The sequence below is a fragment of the Triticum aestivum genome, chromosome 4B, assembly GCF_018294505.1.
Source record: "Triticum aestivum cultivar Chinese Spring chromosome 4B, IWGSC CS RefSeq v2.1, whole genome shotgun sequence".
Classification (NCBI taxonomy): Eukaryota; Viridiplantae; Streptophyta; class Magnoliopsida; order Poales; family Poaceae; genus Triticum; species Triticum aestivum.
In genome coordinates this window covers 617,926,143-617,944,607 of record NC_057804.1, presented here as the reverse complement: position 1 = coordinate 617,944,607, position 18,465 = coordinate 617,926,143, and the positions used below count along the sequence as shown (strand labels likewise).

Genomic DNA, 18,465 nt, shown 5'->3' with positions numbered 1-18,465 from the left:
ATCGGAGTGATAATAAAATCATTGTTGTTGGTATTTGCTAAATCACACAACTTGGTGGTCTCTTGACTCATGGTGACTACACAACAAGATTGCACTCAAAAACAGATCTGGCGAGAAAACGGCGAACGAAAAAGAGGGCGCATAAAACGGCAAACTTTTGTGAAGTGGGGGAGAGGAAAATGAGAGGCAAATGGCAAATAATGTAAATTGCAAGGAGATGAGATTTGTGATTAGGAACCTGGTTGATGTTGATGATGTCTCCTCGACAACGGTTCCAGAAATTCCTTTTGATGTTTGTTTGAACTACGTCGGTATTTCCCCAAAGAGGAAGGGATGATGCAGCATAGCGGTAGGTATTTCCCTCAGTGATGAGACCAAGGTTATCAAACCAATAGGAGAACCACGCAACATAACGTAAACAGCTCCTGCACACAAATAACAAATACTCGCACCCCGACGTGTTAAAGGGGTTTTCAATCCCTTTCGGGTAACGGCTCCAGAAATTGGAATGGAGATGGGATAAAGTTGTAATAGATTGGGTAAACAGATCGCAAATAAAATAAAGTGCAACAAAGTATTTTTTTTGTATTTTTGGTTTAATAGATCTGAACATAAAAGCAAATAAAAATAGACCGCGAAGGCAAATATAATAAAGAAGAGACCCGGGGGCCGTAGGCTTCACTAGTGGCTTCTCTCAAGAAAAATACCAAACGGTGGGAAAACAATTACTATTGGGCAATTGATAGAACTTGAAATAATCATGACGATATCCAGGAAATGATCATTATATAGGCATCACATCCAAGATTAGTAGACCTACTCCTGCCTGCATCTACTACTATTACTCCACACATTGACTGCTATCCAGCATGCATCTAGTGTATTAAGTTCATGGAAAAACGGAGTAGTGCAATAAGAATGATGACATGATGCAGACAAGATCTATTTATGTAGAAATAGACCCCATCTTGTTATCCTTAATAGCACCGATACATACGTGTCGTTTCCCCTTCTGTCACTGGGATCAAGCATCGTAGGATCAAACCCATCACAAAGCACCTCTTCCCATTGCAAGATAAATAGATCAAGTTTGCCAAACAAAACCCAAATATCAGAGAATAAATACGAGGATATAATCAATCATGCATATAAGAGATCAAAGATGACTCAAATAACTTTCGTGGATAAAAACATAGATCTGATCATAAACTCAAAGTTCAGCGGATCCCAACAAACACACCACAAAAAGACTTACATTATATGGATCTCCAAGAGACCATTGTATTGAGAATCAAGAGAGAGAGAGAGAGAGAGGAAGCCATCTAGCTACTAACTACGGACCCGTAGGTCTACAAAGAACTACTCACGCATCATTGGAGAGGAACCAATGGACATGATGAACCTCTCCATGATGGTGTATAGATTGGATCTGGTGTTTCTGGAACTTGCGGCGGCTGGAATAGATTTTCATCGACTCCCCTAGGGTTTCTGGAATATTGGGGTATTTATAGAGCAAAGAGGCGGCGCAGGAGGCCACTACGGTGGGCATAACCCACCTGGGCACGCTTGGGCCCCCAGGCTTCCCCTGGTGGGTTGTGCCCCCCTCAGAGCACCCCTCTAGTACTTCTTCAACCTAACTTGTGTCTTTTGGTCCAGAAAAAATCCACAAAAAGTTTCTCTGCATTTGTACTCCGTTTGGTATTGATTTCCCGCGATGTAAAAAACAAGCAGAAAACAACAACTGGCACTAGGCACTATGTCAATAGGTTAGTAACAAAAATGATATAAAATGATTGTAAAACATCCAAGAATGATAATATAATAGCATGGAAGAATCAAAAATTATAGATGTGTTGGAGATGTATCAGGATGTGTCTGGACAGGGTCGTACTTGGTCTCCTCCGCGACCGAGTTTGGTGGAGGGGGCGGGTGCAGGCCATGCTGGGCAGGAGGCCGTAGTTTGTACATCTCCACTGCCGGTCTCTGAGCTTTCGGCATAGTGACTAGACAATGCATCCTGGCGTACGACGGCGGTCCCAGCGACAGTGACCTGTGGGCAAGGGGCTCCTAGTTCACCGGTGCAGGGTCCAGTTTCTCAGTCGGCACTGTCTTCACCACCACTGGCTGCTTCTGGAGAGATTGTACCGGAGGAGGGTTGTTGGGTGGAGGCTCAGGCGACACCTTGCTACCCTCATACTTCACCAGGACTCGTCAGGATCGGCGAGCGCGGGGTGATGACCCAGTCCTCGTGGGATTGGACTACTGATGAGGTGATTGCGTTTGGTGGGCACCAGGACCCGGTGTCGGCTGGCAGGCGTGTCAGTGACCGGATCCAGGACCAACCAGACGCTGACGACTTCCAGATGGGGCGTGCTATGAGAGCCGCCAAGCTTCGGGGTGTCGAGACTGCTACTGGTATGATTGTTAATAGGCACTGTTCTATTATGCATTTTTCTAAGCATGAGATTATTAGTAAGGCACATGATATAGGAGTCTCACTTGGGTCTAATGGGAAAGAAATTGCTAAATCGGTTAATGATATTTTAGACTTAGAGGCTGAGAGAGCTTCCGAGTTGATCCGAGAGTTAGCGGCTATTAGACCTATGTCGGATGATGATATTAATAATTTCGGCATATCTACGCTAGAGAAATTTTGTGACGGGTTGTTGCCTCCTTCGGATGTCGAAGGAGAGGCATGAGAGATGGAGTCTGAGGAACTTGTTGACTCTCCGACTCCAGTGTCGGATGTACAACAGACCACAAACCGTGTGGACGAGGGACGGTAGTGGATAAACCTAAACATTCCTAGAAGAGGAAGATTTATCCAACATCGGCTGTTCGTAGAAGTGCAAGAGTTAATCTCAAGAAAAACTCCATGACAAAGTATGAAAGGGATTTTTTGGAATAGCAAAGGTCTAGAAGACTTGGCTAAGAAAAGGTTCCAGGCTGAAAGAGCCATAGAAGATAAACTTGATTTCATTGCACTTCTTGAAACTGGCAGAGATAACTTCACCTCACAATTCCTTGGTTCTCTTACTAGTGGAATTGATTTTGATTGGCGATGTTTGCCTCCTAGAGGACGATCCGGTGGGATTCTTTTGGGGGTGAAGTGCAAATCACTTGAGGTGCTAAACGTAGTAAGAGGAGATTATGATGTTAAGTTCAGGGTAAGGTATAAATTGGATGGATTCCGATGGGCCCTAGTGGCGGTGTATGGTGCAGCACAAGACGAATTTAAAGTTGGTTTCCTGGTTGATCTGCTTAGGATCTATGGGGATGAGAGGTTACCGATCTTATTGGGGGTGATTTTAACATCATTAGGAGGAAATAAGAAAAGAATAATGATCATTTTGATGGGCGGTGGTCCTTTATGTTAAATATGATCATTGAGAGTCTTAATCTCGAGGAGATAGAACTCACGGGTAGACAGTTTACTTGGGCAAACACTCTACCTACTCCTACTTATGAGAAGCTAGATAGGGTGCTCGCAAGTGTGGAATGGGAACATAAATATCCACTGGTATCAGTCCACACGATGCAGAGGGCGATCTCAGACCACACGCCCTTGTTAGTAGACTCGGGTGAAGCAACACATATAGGTAATAAAAATATTTTCTCTTTTGAACTCAGTTGGTTTGAAAATGAAGATTTTCTAGAGATGGTGGCGAGAGAATGGGCTAGGCCTGTTGCGGGCAGATCCAGTATGGAGCGCTGGCAGAATAAGATTCGACACCTGACACAGTTTTTAAGGGGTTGGGACAGAAATGAAAGCAGGATTTATAAACAAGAAAAAGAACAACTTATCCAGTTGATTCAGGCGCTAGACCTGAGAGCGGAAACGAATCTGCTGGACAAGACAGAACAAGCCGTTAAGTCCAAAGCAAAGTTGAAATTGCGTGCTCTTCTTAGAGAAGAGGAAATGAAATAGGCCTTACGATTCAAGGTTCTTAAGGTCATCCAAGGGGATGACTATACTCAATTTTTCATATGATTGCAAATGGCAAACATAGGAAAAAGAAAATTATCCAGCTTGAGCAAGATGAGGGAACAGTTGTGGGTCACGAGAATCTCAAGTTATATATATCCAACTAATACAAGCAACTTTTCAGGCCTCCGGTAGACAACGCGGTGTCCCTCGATGAGCTTGTATTTGGGGATATACCTCAGTTGCGGTCTGATGAGAATAAGATTTTATCTGCACCTTTTACTGAGAAGAACGTTTTCGAGGCGATCTCTCAAATGAAGCCAAATGAAGCTCCGGGACCAGATGGGTTTCCGGCAGAATTCTATCAGAAATGTTGGCATATTGTGAAAGATGACCTTATGCCTATGTTTCATGACTTCTTTGATGGGCATCTGCAACTATTCCATCGCAATTTTGGTATGATAATGTTATTGCCAAAGAAAGAGGAAGCAATTCGCATTAAGCAATTCAGGACAATTTGTCTTTTGAATGTGAGCTTCAAGATCTTTACGAAAGTAGCCACCAATAGATTGACATGGATTGCCCGTTCGGTGGTGCAACCCAGTCAGACTGCCTTTATGCCTGGAAGACATATCCTAGAAGGGGTTGTTGTCTTACACGAAACTTCAGATGAAATCCATTCGAAGAAACTAGATGGGGTGATCTTCAAAGTGGATTTTGAGAAGGCATATGACAAGGTTAAATGGCCTTTCTTACAGCAGGCCATGCACATGAAGGGTTTGAATGGGGCATGGAGGAATCAGGTGGATTCTTTTGTCTAGAAAGGTAGTGTCGGGATTAAGGTGAGTGATGACATTGGTCATTATTTCCAGACGCATAAAGGCCTAAGACAAGGAGACCCGATGTTGTGGAGGAACGTCGTACCCAAGGCGACGGCTGCGTGTTAATATAGGCTAGGGCACAACTCCTGGCATAGCGTACAAGGTTGTTCAGATTACATGGAGACTTGGAGAGAAAGAGTTAAAGAGATAAAGAGATAGAGGAACGTCATACCCATCCTGGGCGACGGCTGCGTGTTAATATAGGCCAGGGCGCAACTCCTGGCATAGCGTACAAGGTTGTTCAGATTACATGGAGACTTGGAGAGAAAGAGATAAAGAGATAAGAGGAGATTACAACCATATGACAACTAACTAGATATCCTAGTATAGCTTGGCTTGGACTCCTCCACCGATGCAACCTGAACATATATAACGGTGCAACATGTGTCATTCAACACCCTCCCTTAATCACAACTTTGTTAAGTTGAGATTACGCTTGAATTCTTCAAAGTTTCTTGTGGGCAAGGCTTTGGTGAATCCATCTGCAACCTGATCTTGAGAATGTACAAATCGAATTTCCAATTGCTTATTGGCAACTTGTTCTCTAACAAAATGAAAATCAATTTCAATATGTTTAGTCCTTGCATGAAAACAGGATTAGCAGACAGATAAGTAGCACCAAGATTGTCACACCACAAGCATGATGCTTGAGTGTTTCTCACACCAAGCTCTCTCGACATGGACTGAACTCAAATGATCTCAACTGTGGCATTGGCTAGGGTCTTGTACTCAGTTTCTGTGCTTGATTGTGACACTGTAGCTTGTTTCTTTGCACACCATGATATTAAGTTGGGACCAAAGAACACTGCAAACCCACCAGTGGAGCGTCTGTCATCTACACATCCTGCCCAGTCAGAGTCAGAGAAAGCACTGACAAGTGTGGATGAGGACTTGGTGAAATTAAGACCAAGATTCATGGTGTTTTTCACATATCTCACAATACGTTTGGCAGCAGTCCAATGAGTTTTAGTAGGTGCATGAAGAAACTGACAAACTTTGTTCACAGCAAAGGAAATATCAGGTCGTGTCAAGGTCAAGTACTAGAGTGCTCCTACCAAGCTTCTGTACCTGGTGCTATCATCAGGACTCAAAAGTTCTCCTTCTGCAAGTGACAATTTTTCTGTACTAGATAACGGAGTTGGTGAAGGTTTGCAACCTTGTAACCCAACTCTTCTCACCAGGTCGGTAACATACTTTTCTTGAGAGAGATGGAGGCTATCACCTTGTCTCTTTACCTCAATCCCTAGGAAGAAATGCAAGTCTCCCAAGTCCTTGAGTGAAAATTCAGCACTCAAATCCTTCAGCAACCCTGATATTGCCTCATCAGATGAACTTGTGACTATAATATCATCAACATATATGAGAACAAATATGGATGTTTCCAGTTTATTGTAAATGAACAAAGATGTGTCAGACTTAGAAGGAACAAAACCAAGAGCTTGTAGTTTCTGACTGAGTCTAGAGTACCAGGCCCTGGGAGCTTGCTTCAGTCCATATAGAGCTTTGTCAAGTTTGCAAACATGAACCGGTTTGTTTTTGTTCTCGAACCCAGGAGGTTGTTTCATATATACTTCCTCTTCCAGAACGCCATGGAGAAACGCATTCTGCACATCTAGCTGTCAAAGGCTCCATCCCCTGGAAACAGCAATAGAGAGCACAAGACGAATAGTTGCAGCTTTGACAACAGGACTAAAAGTGTCCTCATAGTCAATGCCATATTGTTGTTTAAAGCCTTTTGCAATGAGTCTGGCTTTGTAGCGATCTATGTTTCCATCAGATTTCCGTTTGACTATGAAGACCCACTTACAATCAATCAAATTTTTACCTTGCCGTGGAGGAACCAGATGCCATGTGTGATTTTTCAGAAGTGCCAGGTGTTCTTCTTCCATGGCCTTCTTCCACTTTGTATCACTAAGTGCCTCGCCAAGAGAACGTGGTTCATCTGTAGAGCAGGCAAGACCAAACTTTGTTATTTGCTTGTAATTAACTGGTTTAGTTACCCCTTTTGGAGACGTGTGCATGAAGCAACAGGAGGTGCAGCAGATATATCCGGCGCAGCAGATCCCCCGATGGAGCCCCCTGCCCCGGCCGCCTCGTCATCATGCAGGGCAGACGGATCGTCTGCGGCATCTGGAGCGGGAGGTGGCACGGGCGAAGTGGGGCGTGGCGCAGAAGATCTGAGGCGGCGCAGCACGTCCGGCTCGGGCGCATCATGCGGCAATGATGAGGCGGGCCCGGCCAAATCCGCGTCGGATCGCGCGTCTGGGGGCGCGTCAGGAGACCGGCCCGAATCAGATTCGGAGGCCGCGCCTGGCGCCAGGTGACGGGGCTGCGCGCTGGTCGGCTGGTGGCGCTCGTAGTGGAGGGGCCCAGCGACTCTCGGTGCGCCGCGCGGGGGCGTCCAAGTGGTGCGGGCCGGAGGGAGCACCTGAGCCAGTGGCGAGGCGCGACGTGGCGGGCGCGGAGGCGGGGTTGCGCCGCTCGCCAGACGAGGCGGGATCCCGCGCGCTGTCAGTCTAGGGCGGCCCCGATCCCGAGGGCGATCCGCTGCCAGCCTGCAGGGGAACCAATCCCGAGGAGGATCTGCTCCCCAACCCTGGACACATAAATTCTGACGTGTTGGGAGCGTTTTCTTCATTGTTTTTGTTGATTTCTGCACCATTTTCTTCGGAGTTTTCATCATCTGCATCATCACAAAACTCATGGACGTGGTTATGAGCATTAGTCAACATTGAGTCACTACAATTATTTTCCCCTTGGGTGATGCCGGCGAGACTAGAAGGCAAGAGAAGAATTTCTTTGCGAAGTAGAGCTCCGGCATTGGGGTGTAGGTCAGAGAAAGGGAACTTTGTCTCGTCAAAGACAACGTTCCGAGAGATATAAATGCGACCAGTAGAAACATCAAGGCACTTTACACCTTTGTGTTGAGCACTATAGCCTAGGAAGGCGCATTGTTTGGAGCGAAACATGAGCTTGCAAGAGTTGTAGGGACGAAGATTTGGCCAACAAGCGCAACCAAACACTCGAAGAGTAGTGTAGTCGGGTTTGGTGTGAAGGAGACGCTCAATAGGAGTTTCATAGTTGATGACACGACTAGGTAGCATGTTGATGATGTGTACAACCGCAAGGAAAGCCTCATCCCAAAACTTAAGGGGCATAGAGGCACCAGCAAGTAATGCTAGACCAACTTCAACGATGTGTCTGTGCTTGCGTTCAGCAGACCCGTTTTGTTGGTGAGCATGTGGGCAAGACACGTGATGAGATATGCCAATTTTCTGAAAGAAAGAATTTAACTTTTCATATTCTCCACCCCAGTCGGATTGGAGAGCAAGGATTTTGCAATCAAATTGGCGCTCAACAAGAGCTTGGAAGTTCAGAAAAACTTGAAACACATCGGATCGCTTCTTAAGAAGATAAATCCAGGAAAATTTGCTATAGTCGTCTATGAAACTCACGTAATACGTGTGTCTACCAACAGAAGAGGGGGCAGGCCCCCACACATCAGAGAGAACGAGTTGCAAAGGCTTTGTAGAAATGCTGGTAGAAACTGGATAAGGTAATTGATGGCTTTTAGCCCTTTGACATGAATCACAAATTGTTTCGACATCACGCTCTCCTACATATGGGAGCTTATTTTTCCTAAGCAAACGCTCAACTAAAGAAAAAGATGCATGCCCTAAACGATCGTGCCATTGTATTGAAGACACTTTGGTGGCACTAAAAACTTGTTTATTGAGTCTTCTAATCTCCGGAATCAAAGGGTAAAGCCCACGAACGCATCTACCTCGATAGAGCACCTTCTTCATTACCTGATCCTTGATCAAAAAGAAGTAAGGGTGAAATTCAAGAAAGACATGATTGTCAATAGCAATACGATGGACTGAAAGAAGACTCTTTGAGGCACTAGGGACATGCAAAAAATTTCTAAGGTGAATTTTTTGATGAGGGGTTTTAACAATTGAGTGACCAACGTGACTAATTTTCATACCTTCTCCACTTGCCGTGTGGATGTGATCTTTGCCACGGTACTTATCACGCATGGTCACCTTCTCCATCTCACCGGTGATGTGGTTTGTGGCGCCGCTGTCGACGTACCAATTCGTGTCGACGCCGTAGGAGCCATCAGCAGCTCCGGCCACCTTCTCATCCTAAGATGAGTCATCTTCATCTTCCTCAAACCGATACCAGCAGTCCTTTGCCGAGTGACCCGGCTTGCCACAGATTTGGCACCTGATGTCGGGGCGTGATCTGTTGTTGGAGCTGCTGTTGCGGCGGCCTCTGTTGTTGGAGGAGGAAGATCGGCCGCCACGCATGTTGTTGGCGCCGCTGCTGTTGCTGTTGTGGGTGCCCTTGCCCTTTCCGTTCCGCGGTGGACCACGGTAATGAGAGCCCCCACCGCGGCCGCGGGTGGCAGCATTGGCAGATGACTTGAAGCCACCTCCCGCGCCTTGGAAGAGAGCCACCATCTGATCAAAATTGCTCATCTGTCCGAACAATTCGTCGAGGGTGACCGGAGTGGTCCTGGCATCGAGGGCGGAAACCAACGGCTGGTACTCCATGTCAAGCGCGTTGAGGGTATACGAGATGAGCTCATCATCCTTCAACGGCTTGCCAGCCGCGGCGAGCTCGTCGGCGAGTCCCCGCATGTATGCGAAGAAGGTAGCCACCGATTGCATCCCCTTCTGCGCGTTTGTGAGGGCAGCTCGGATGTTGTTGACGCGGGACAGCGACGTCGACGAGAACATGCTCGCCAACGCTGTCCAGAGCTCTCGTGCATGCGCGATGGAGGTCACCTGCACTAGCACTTCTTTTGACAGATTATTGAGAAGATACCCAAGTACCTGCTGGTCCTCTCTAAACCAGACGGCATGGAGGGGATTGGGGATGGCTTCCTCCTTTCCATCCTTGTCCTTGCTGACGACGAACTCGGCCGGCTCCGCCGTGCTTCCATCAACGTATCCGAAGACTCCAGCCCCTCTCAGCTGTGGCGTGATCTGGGTGCACCATAAGACGTAGTTGGTGCAGGTGAGGCGCTCGGTGATCTGGCCGGAGAGAGGGGAGGAAGCAGCGGCGGATGAAGCCATGGCAGGAAGCTGCGGTGGAGAGGACGAACGCTAGATGGGAAGAGTCAGGCTCTGTATACCATGTGGAGGAACGTCGTACCCATCCTGGGGGACGGCTGCGTGTTAATATAGGCCAGGGCGCAACTCCTGGCATAGCGTACAAGGTTGTTCAGATTACATGGAGACTTGGAGAGAAAGAGATAAAGAGATAAGAGGAGATTACAACCATATGACAACTAACTAGAGATCCTAGTCTAGCTTGGCTTGGACTCCTCCACCGATGCAACCTGAACGTATATAACGGTGCAACATGTGTCGTTCAACAGATGTCTCCTATTCTGTTCAACATTGTGGAAGACATGTTAACCGCTCTAATAGGCCAACCCAAGGAGAAATGCATGGTAGGTGGTCTTGTTCCCAATTTGGTGGATGGGGGCATTTCTATTCTATAATATGCGGACAACACTATTTTATTCATGGAGCATGACCTTGCAAAGGCGAGGAATATGAAACTAGTGTTGTGCCTCTTTGAACAATTGTCTGGTCTAAAGATCAACTTTCACAAGAGTGAATTGTTTTGCTTTGGTAGGGCCAAAGAAGACCAAGATAGCTATAGACAATTATTCGGTTGTGAACTGGGATCACTACCGTTCAGTTATCTAGGCATTCCAATCTATCATAGGAAGTTACCTAATAAAGAGTGGAAATGTATCGAAGATCGATTTGAGAAAAAACTAAGCTGCTGGCAGGGTAAGCTTATGTCATATGGAGGACGGCTAGTATTGATAAATTCAGCACACACAAGTATGCATATGTTCCTTCTATCTTTCTTTGAGGTGCCTAAAGGGGTACGAAAGAGACTTGATTTCTATCGATCTCATTTTTTCTGGCAGTCAGACGAGGTTAAGACAAAATATCACATGGCAAGATGGGATATTATTTGTCGACAAAAAGACCAGGGGGTCTTGGGATCGAGAACCTCAAGATTAAAAATAAATGGCTTTTGAGCAAGTGGCGGTATAGGTTATCTCAGGAATCGGATGGTATGCGAGCACAAATCCTAAGAAATAAATATTTGCACTCTAAAACTCTCGCTCAGGTTACCGTAAGACCTAATGACTCGCTGTTTTGGAAGAGACTCATGAGAAAAAAAGAGACCTTCTTCCATAGGGTGAAATTCGTTGTTGGGGACGGAACGACAACAAGGTTTTGGGAGGATATATGGCTAGGCGACACGCCATTAGCTCTCCAGTATCCTTCCCTGTGTCATATTGCTCAACGTAAGGCGGATTACATAGCAACAGTATTGCAGATGGTACCTTTGAATATCCAGTTCAGGAAGTCCCTAGTAGGGGAACGATGGAATTCCTGGCTACACTTGGTGCGAAGGTTGATGGGCGTTCAACTCTCAGATCAGGGAGACACCTTGAACTGGAAGCTAATGGGTATGTAGTGCTTTCAGTCAAATCGATGTACTTAGACCTTATTAATTCTGGTCCAGTCCCAAGACCGATACACATTTGGAAAGTTAAGGTTCCCTTGCGAATCAAAATTTTTATGTGGCTTGTACACAAGCAAGTGATCCTTACCAAAGATAACTTACTAAAGCGACGATGGATCGGCAGTTCATGATGTTGTTTTCGTGTTCACGACGAAACAATTCAACACTTACTTATCGATTGCCCTCTCGCGAAGTTACTTTGGCGGTCCATACATATAGCTTTTAATATTATTCCTCCAGTAAGTATAGATGCCTTGTTTGGGACGTGGTTAAATAAAGTGAATCCTGATATTGTGTCAAGTATTCGGATTGGAATATGCGCACTTCTTTGGGATATATGGAACTGTAGGAACGATATGATTTTTAACAGACTTTATATGATTAACTTCTTGCAGGTTATCTTCAGAGTTACGGCATGGATCCGTACGTGGTTGCTACTCACTCCTACGGGTTCCAGGGAGCACTTGGCTACTGGGTGCAACCGACGGGAGATAGTAGCACGGGTTATCTTTAACCGGTTTGGATGGCGGTAGTTGCTTTATTTTTCTTTGCTCCTTCTGTGAGTTGCAATTTGCAGACCAGACTATTTGTTTTGTCAGACTTGATTTAATAAAGTGGCCTCATGCATCTTTTCGATGCAGAGGCCGGGAGAAATCCTCCTTTTCAAAAAAAAAATAAAGTAAAATCCTAGCTAGTCCCATGGCGCGCCTATCTTATTCATACCGGCAGTCCCATGAATAATGTGATGTGATGTGTGCAATGTGGACTGCATACGTCGCAAACCCATTGATCATGGCTTTATAGCAAAGATGTACCTATTTCTTTGTATAGTTTGCACATGGGCTGGACCCTCAAGACCCGTGCGTGAGCTCGTCAACACGCGGCCAAGAGTAGTGCACTGATTGGCATGGATATGTCACGGGTTTGGACTGTGCCAATGGAGCCCTGATGTTCCCTCTCTGGCCGGTGAACGCAATGCAATTATCTGTTTCACTGTGCTACTGGAGCCCTTGGTAAGAAGAACAGAGGTCCTGCTGCATTGCATTTTTCTCCTGGGCTGCCTTCACAAATTCACTAAAAAAACAAAGTTCGGTGTGAAGAAGTGAGAACGAATTAAGTTCACCGTCAAAACTGATTGTAGAGTAGAGGCATCCCAATCTTAATTTACTTAGGAAATCGAGTAGAAACACTCATACATCTGCGTAAAGAAAACAAAAAAAAAACATGGTTTTAGCTGGAAGCTACGGCATTAGCTTAAGCTCTAGAATTAACAACCGTAAACTCCTTGCACTATGCCTGATTAACTTTTAAAATGTCACATATATATAGACCCAAAAAATAGTGCATCACAGAAATGCCAAACCAAATAGTTACAACCACACGACTCTACGGCACTTCCTCCCTGCAGTTTCTCCCTAACTCAACCTCCAATATCTCACAGTTTTTTTCCCCAAAGGACGGAATAGCACGTCTCAATCGACGTAAACATTTGAGCCGCAAAAGAGACCGAACCGACACATCTTTACAAAGAGCACGCTCTCGAGATCATCTCGAGTTCTTTTGCTTCTTCTCTTCTAGCTGCGAAGCCTCGCTCAACATGTCCTTGGCGTCGCTCTGCATGTCTAGCTTCGAAAGCGCGACGGCCTGCATATAGAATGCAGTTGGCCAGTCGGGGTACACACATTGCGCTTGCATCGCGTCCCGGAGGGCGGCATCGGGTTGGTCACACATGAGGTGGCACAAGCTCCTTCGGGCATACACCGTCGGCGATACCATTGTGCCCACATCAACAAACTGCAGCCCAAAGGGAAGGAAAGGAGTGAATCAACTTGGTTCTAGCATATCTTTTGAACATTAAAAGGATTCCTCATATATATTATCAATCTGCCCACCTGTGTATAGCATTCTATGGCTGTCTTGAAATCTTTGTCACGAAAAGCTAGATCCCCGCGTTTCCTGGCATCCAACATGTCCCTCATCTGCTGCGTCCATTCCTGGAATGATAGCTGTAATAGGAGACGGATAAAGTGATCAGTTCCTCCGATAACACCCTGCACTGCAGAATGAATAGACGTGGAATCAAAATGCTCTGATCCTTACCTCGTTACTGCCTTCATCGTCTCTGTAATGTGTCGACACAAGAATCTGCTGGATAGCTGTCAGGTCCATCCTAGAACAAGCCTCAGCCATGGGAGAAAGAGGGTGTTGTGGTGGTTGTGGAGCAGGAGGTGGAGGTGGAGGTACTTCTTCCTCATGCTTTGGTATGCCAAGCATCTCGTAGGAAGGTACCTGTTTTGGTTTGAAAATGAAAATGACAGCCATGAGAAAGGGACAGGATAGGTTGTTGTGTTATAATTACAGTTCAGTGGGAAAATACAAATTTTGTTTGAACCATCAAGGATGAACAGAAAAGTACGTAGAATTACAGATTTGAGATATAGAAGGATTAAAACAAATGGTTACCTCTAATTTTGTTTGCAAGGGCTCAAGTATGGTAACCAGCTTTTTTGTATTGGGGCGGTCCCTAGCTTCATACTGCAAACACTGGGAGGCAAGATCTACCAAAGCGGTTGCCTCTTCTGTTGAGTAGTTTCCTTCCAAATGTGAATCCATCAACATTTGGATATTGTTGCCTCGCATCATGTCAAGAGCCTGAGTGAAGCAAACATAACTATAAATTAGAAAGCATGATTTCCATTGGTATGAAGTACTGCTACAGAATAATTAAGCTAACAAGTTACACCCAGAAGCAGAATATGTATTCTCTAACAGAAAATTTCAGCGCCTGCATTTGCTGTAAACAGTTTCTATGACACTACTATTACAATCATAGAATACCAGCTACGTGTACATTTTCTGAAGGATACAAGGCTCCCGATCTCATTACCAAAATCTTCAGATGGTTACACATAATCTAAAGGCCGAACAACAAACGAGAAGGTCAGGCTGAAAACCAACCCAATACGTGTGCATCATTCATCCTTCAGTGCAGCAGGTACTTGTACTAAGGGAAAAATACATGGTAGGGTCGACTATCGGTGTGCCAAGGTATTTTCAAAAATGGTTCTGTAGGATAAAGTGTAGCAAGAAAGCACAATTAATAGCAAGAAAACATACATGTGAAGGAGGTATGCGTTTTCCACTTAGAAGGTCCAGTAGTACGGTGCCAAAGCTGAATATGACACTTTCTGGAGTGACTCTTCCTGAGAAAGCAAGCAGTCACTGTTACTTTGGTGCCAGAGCTGAATATGACATTTTCGAGTGTGACTCTTCGAGGAAAGCAAATTAATATCATGCACAGAATAACAGATGTAAAATAATCGATCTTTCCTTTAGAAAGATAACATATTATATTAGCTATGTGAAACTGTATTATCTGAACTTAGGTTTAGTCACCTCCACACGTTTGTAAGTAGTCTTAATAGGAACTTCATATTTGTTCACATACCAGCTGCTTATGAAAGAATGTAGTAATTCAACAAGATAAACCATTGGTCTGGTGGGATAGAAAGTATTTCCAATTTTATTCTAATTTGTCCCAGTTCCAGTCTCAAATTGTGGTATCATTCCATTCATGTCGAAGTCGGTATTCTGTTTCACAGGTTAACACCTTTATTATGTCTACCAAATTTACTAAGGAATTAAATCAAGAAACAGATGTCACAAAGCAAGTAAAAAAAACATTAAAGTGTATTCACTAAATGATAGCTTAGAAAATATTCAGGTGTACGAGGGTAAGAATGTACCAGTTCTCAAATATTCTGGAGGTGTGTATGCAAGGTTTGTGCTATAACTTTTCCCATCTCTGCTGTTTTTCATCAAACCAAAGCATGAAAGACGAGGATCACCATTCTGCAGATAATCATATCAGTAATTTTGTTCAAAGAGGATAACCGGTAGAGAATTGTGCATACAACTGTTGCATGCAATCAACATCATCCAGAAGTGCAAGTGCTTTAGCCTTTCAAATGGCCTTAATCAAGTAACAATTTCTCCAACTGAAGTGTGAATCAATGAAACATTATGCAACTTGACTAAGAAAAAGAGATTATTCTTAGTGGCGAATTGCCAAACATTTATAATGTAAGAGTTGAATTTCTATGTTTGGTGTGTGGTCTCACAACCTAAATGGAATCACCAAATGCACTTTCCAGTTCCCAGAGATGCACAACAAGCACTTCCAAGAGAGGCATTTTTGGAGATAAAAACAATATTTCATCCTTAACCATATGAGACAACAATTGGCTTTTGTGCATATAATGGTAGGATAAAACGAGTAATACAGAGTATTTGGTTGCTTACCTCATCAAAAAGGACCCTATATGCATTTAGGTCGTGATATAAAGGTCTACCCTCGTTGCTGCAGTAGTCCAGCGCTTCAGCAATGTGGTACGCGACTCTTAGACGCATAGCCCATTCAATAGTCTGGTTTTCCCCTGCAGAAGAGCGAAAGCAACATCACGAAAGTGGACTGAAACGCAGTTTTGTATATTTTGCGTACATGGTGAAAGCAATGACGATCACGAAAAGAGGCAATCAGATGCATTTTTGTAGGGGTCCTAGATAGTGTATTACTGATGGCAATTATTGTCAGTCAAGTCAAAACTACATCTGCCTCTGGTCAAGATGTTCATCAGCTAAAGCACACCATAGAAACACAGCATATGGCTAGTACTAGTACTCATGGTCTATGTAGTATCAGCAGACTAATTTCAATATCACGAAATGCAGCTTTGTAAATTTTGCGTATATGCTGAATGCAATGAAGATCATGAAAAGAGGCAATCAGATGCATTTTTGTAGGGGTTCTGGACAATACAGTACTGATGGCAATTATTGCCAATCAAATCAAAATTACATCCATCGCTCTGGACCTCTGGTCAAGATGTTCATCAGCTAAAGCGCATCACAGAAAACACAGCATATGGCTAATACTCCTACTTCATGGTCTAGCTAGTGTCAGCAGCCTAATTTCAGTGTCACTGAAGAACCTTAAATAGTTACTAGGTGCTACCTGCATTGGTCATAACTACAGTGAATTTACTGTGACAAGCCACTTCCACATTGAACTGCACTGGATCCAATACAGTATGCATAAGCAGACAAGTAATAAATTATGTCACGCGTTTGGGGAACTCGCGCCTTAATTGGTCCCAATCGAATCGATTTGTTGGGCATGCCAGCAGCAAAAGAAAAGGAATGGCATATAGTAACAAAGAGCTGTCCAAATGATTCGTTCGGTACACCAAATGCAGTTGCTCGGAGCAGACTAATTCGTTGCTTTTGCCAGGTTTCTGGCCCAATCAGGAACTGCAACTGCCAGGAATTTCGCAGCATGTGTTTATGGAGATGGACAAAGCAAAATCCACAGACGAGCAGAAATTCAGAAACCGAGTTCTTGAAGTAAATGCTCCGATCAATGGCTAGGTGAAGAAGGATCGATCGGCGGTGTTGATACGGGAGGGGGCGAGCAAACTTACAGTGGAAGACGTGCTTGGCGAGGGTGTCGTTGGGCATGAACTCGGCGACGAGCAGGCGCTCGTCCCCGTCGCAGCAGTAGCCGATGAGGTTGGCCAGCCGGCGGTGGCGCAGCCTGCCCACGCCCCTGGCCTCCTCCTGCACGCCAAACCAAACCAAACCAAACCCGGAGCAAAGCCGTTGTTTTTAGCTCGCGGATTCCAGTCAAACAGAGGCAGGCAGACAGAGGCAGGCAGAGGAATGGAAACAGAGGTAGGGACTCCGGCGGCGGGGTTGTTGGAACGTACCGCGAATTGCTTGGGGTCGGGCCAGGCCATCTTGCCGAACTTCTTGACGGCGATCGCGCGGCGGGGGCCCTGCCCGTGCTGCTGCAGGCGGCCCCTGTAGACGAAGTTGGGCGCCTTGTCGCCGCTCTCGGACACGATGTTCTCCGCCGCGAAGCCGCCCGTGGCCGCGCGCAGCTCCGCCAGCGAGAACTCCGCGAAGCCCGCCTCGGACTCGGAGGACGACGCCGACGCCGCCGGCGCCGGCGCGGCCTGGTGCGCGCTCGCCGAGAAGGACGGCCGCCTGGCTGGCGCCGCCCCCGCCCCCGCCCCCGGCGGCTTCTCCGGGTGGGGGTGCGTCACCGCCCGCAGCGACGAGCGGCAGCAACCCATGAGCGGTCAGCAGAAAGGGGCTGCCGGGCTGGGTTCCCTTCAGGAGCAAGAGCAGGAGCAGGAGCAGGGGAGGGGGAGGGGTTGCGCCGCGGTTTGATGGCTCTGCTCCGGCTTTGCTGCGATGCTGCTGCCTGCTGGCTTTATCGCTGTGCCTGCGCGCTCGTGCGGATGGATTTCGGCTGGTTTCTCGCCTGCGTGCGTGCGTTGCGCTTGCGTCCTGCTGCCCATGTAGTCATGTACCCACGCGGCCCGTGTCGCTGTCGACGGCGGGCTGAGACCTCGTTCACATCCGTCTCGTCTAGCCAATCACTGATTGGCGGCTCGCTCCCTTTACAGTGCCGGACGGCTGGCCCCTGGAGAAGAGGTTTGGAAGATCATTATTGGTTGCCAATTCCGCTTTCTCATTTCTTTCTTTCAGAAGCATCCGCAACTTCTTTCCTTTCGTTTTCATTTTTTGCAAATCCTTTCCTTTTCCTCTTCCTTTTCCCGCAAATTCTTTCCTTTTCGTGCGTGCGAGCGTGTTTCCTTGTGTTTTAGGGAGGACGGTACACATGCCCCACTCGCACTGGCCGTCGCGTCCTCTTGCTCCTTCCGGCCCCGGGCGCACGCACGTTTGCGCCCCGGCCGGGTCGGTCGGAGCCGGGCGAAAACGACCGGCAGGCAGGCAGGCTCCCGCGCGTCCGGCGACCGTGTCCGTCATCTTTTTTTTTTTGTTCACACCACAACACTATACAGTACATTACGGGGTGACCGGACCGTACCGTCAACGCTCTTGAGGTCTCCCGCGGCATGACCTGACCTGACCCGACCCGACCCGACCTGGTCGGTCACCGCCGGTCGATGCAAAAGACGACCGTTTCCATACGGCCTTTTCCTAGTTTCTAGTACTACCTCCGTCCTGGTTTATAGGTCCCCTTTGTAGTTTGTGTCAAATTTCGACTAAAGATTTAACTAACAAAAT

The 18,465-nt window shown here is 46.2% G+C and overlaps 1 protein-coding gene across 1 annotated transcript; it reads right to left on the bottom strand.

The window, feature by feature from the left end:
- Nucleotides 1-12,637: 12,637 nt before the first annotated feature.
- LOC123093620 (serine/threonine-protein kinase BSK1-2) lies at nucleotides 12,638-17,702 on the bottom strand. The gene is made up of 9 exons (XM_044515617.1): nucleotides 17,136-17,702; nucleotides 16,851-16,986; nucleotides 15,673-15,806; nucleotides 15,117-15,222; nucleotides 14,488-14,573; nucleotides 13,834-14,022; nucleotides 13,471-13,659; nucleotides 13,263-13,376; nucleotides 12,638-13,164 (listed from the first exon to the last, which is right to left on the bottom strand). Exons 1-9 carry the CDS (start codon nucleotides 17,502-17,504, stop codon nucleotides 12,916-12,918), a joined length of 1,572 nt encoding a protein of 523 aa, XP_044371552.1. The 5' UTR covers nucleotides 17,505-17,702; the 3' UTR covers nucleotides 12,638-12,915.
- Between the last annotated feature and the right edge of the window lie 763 nt (nucleotides 17,703-18,465).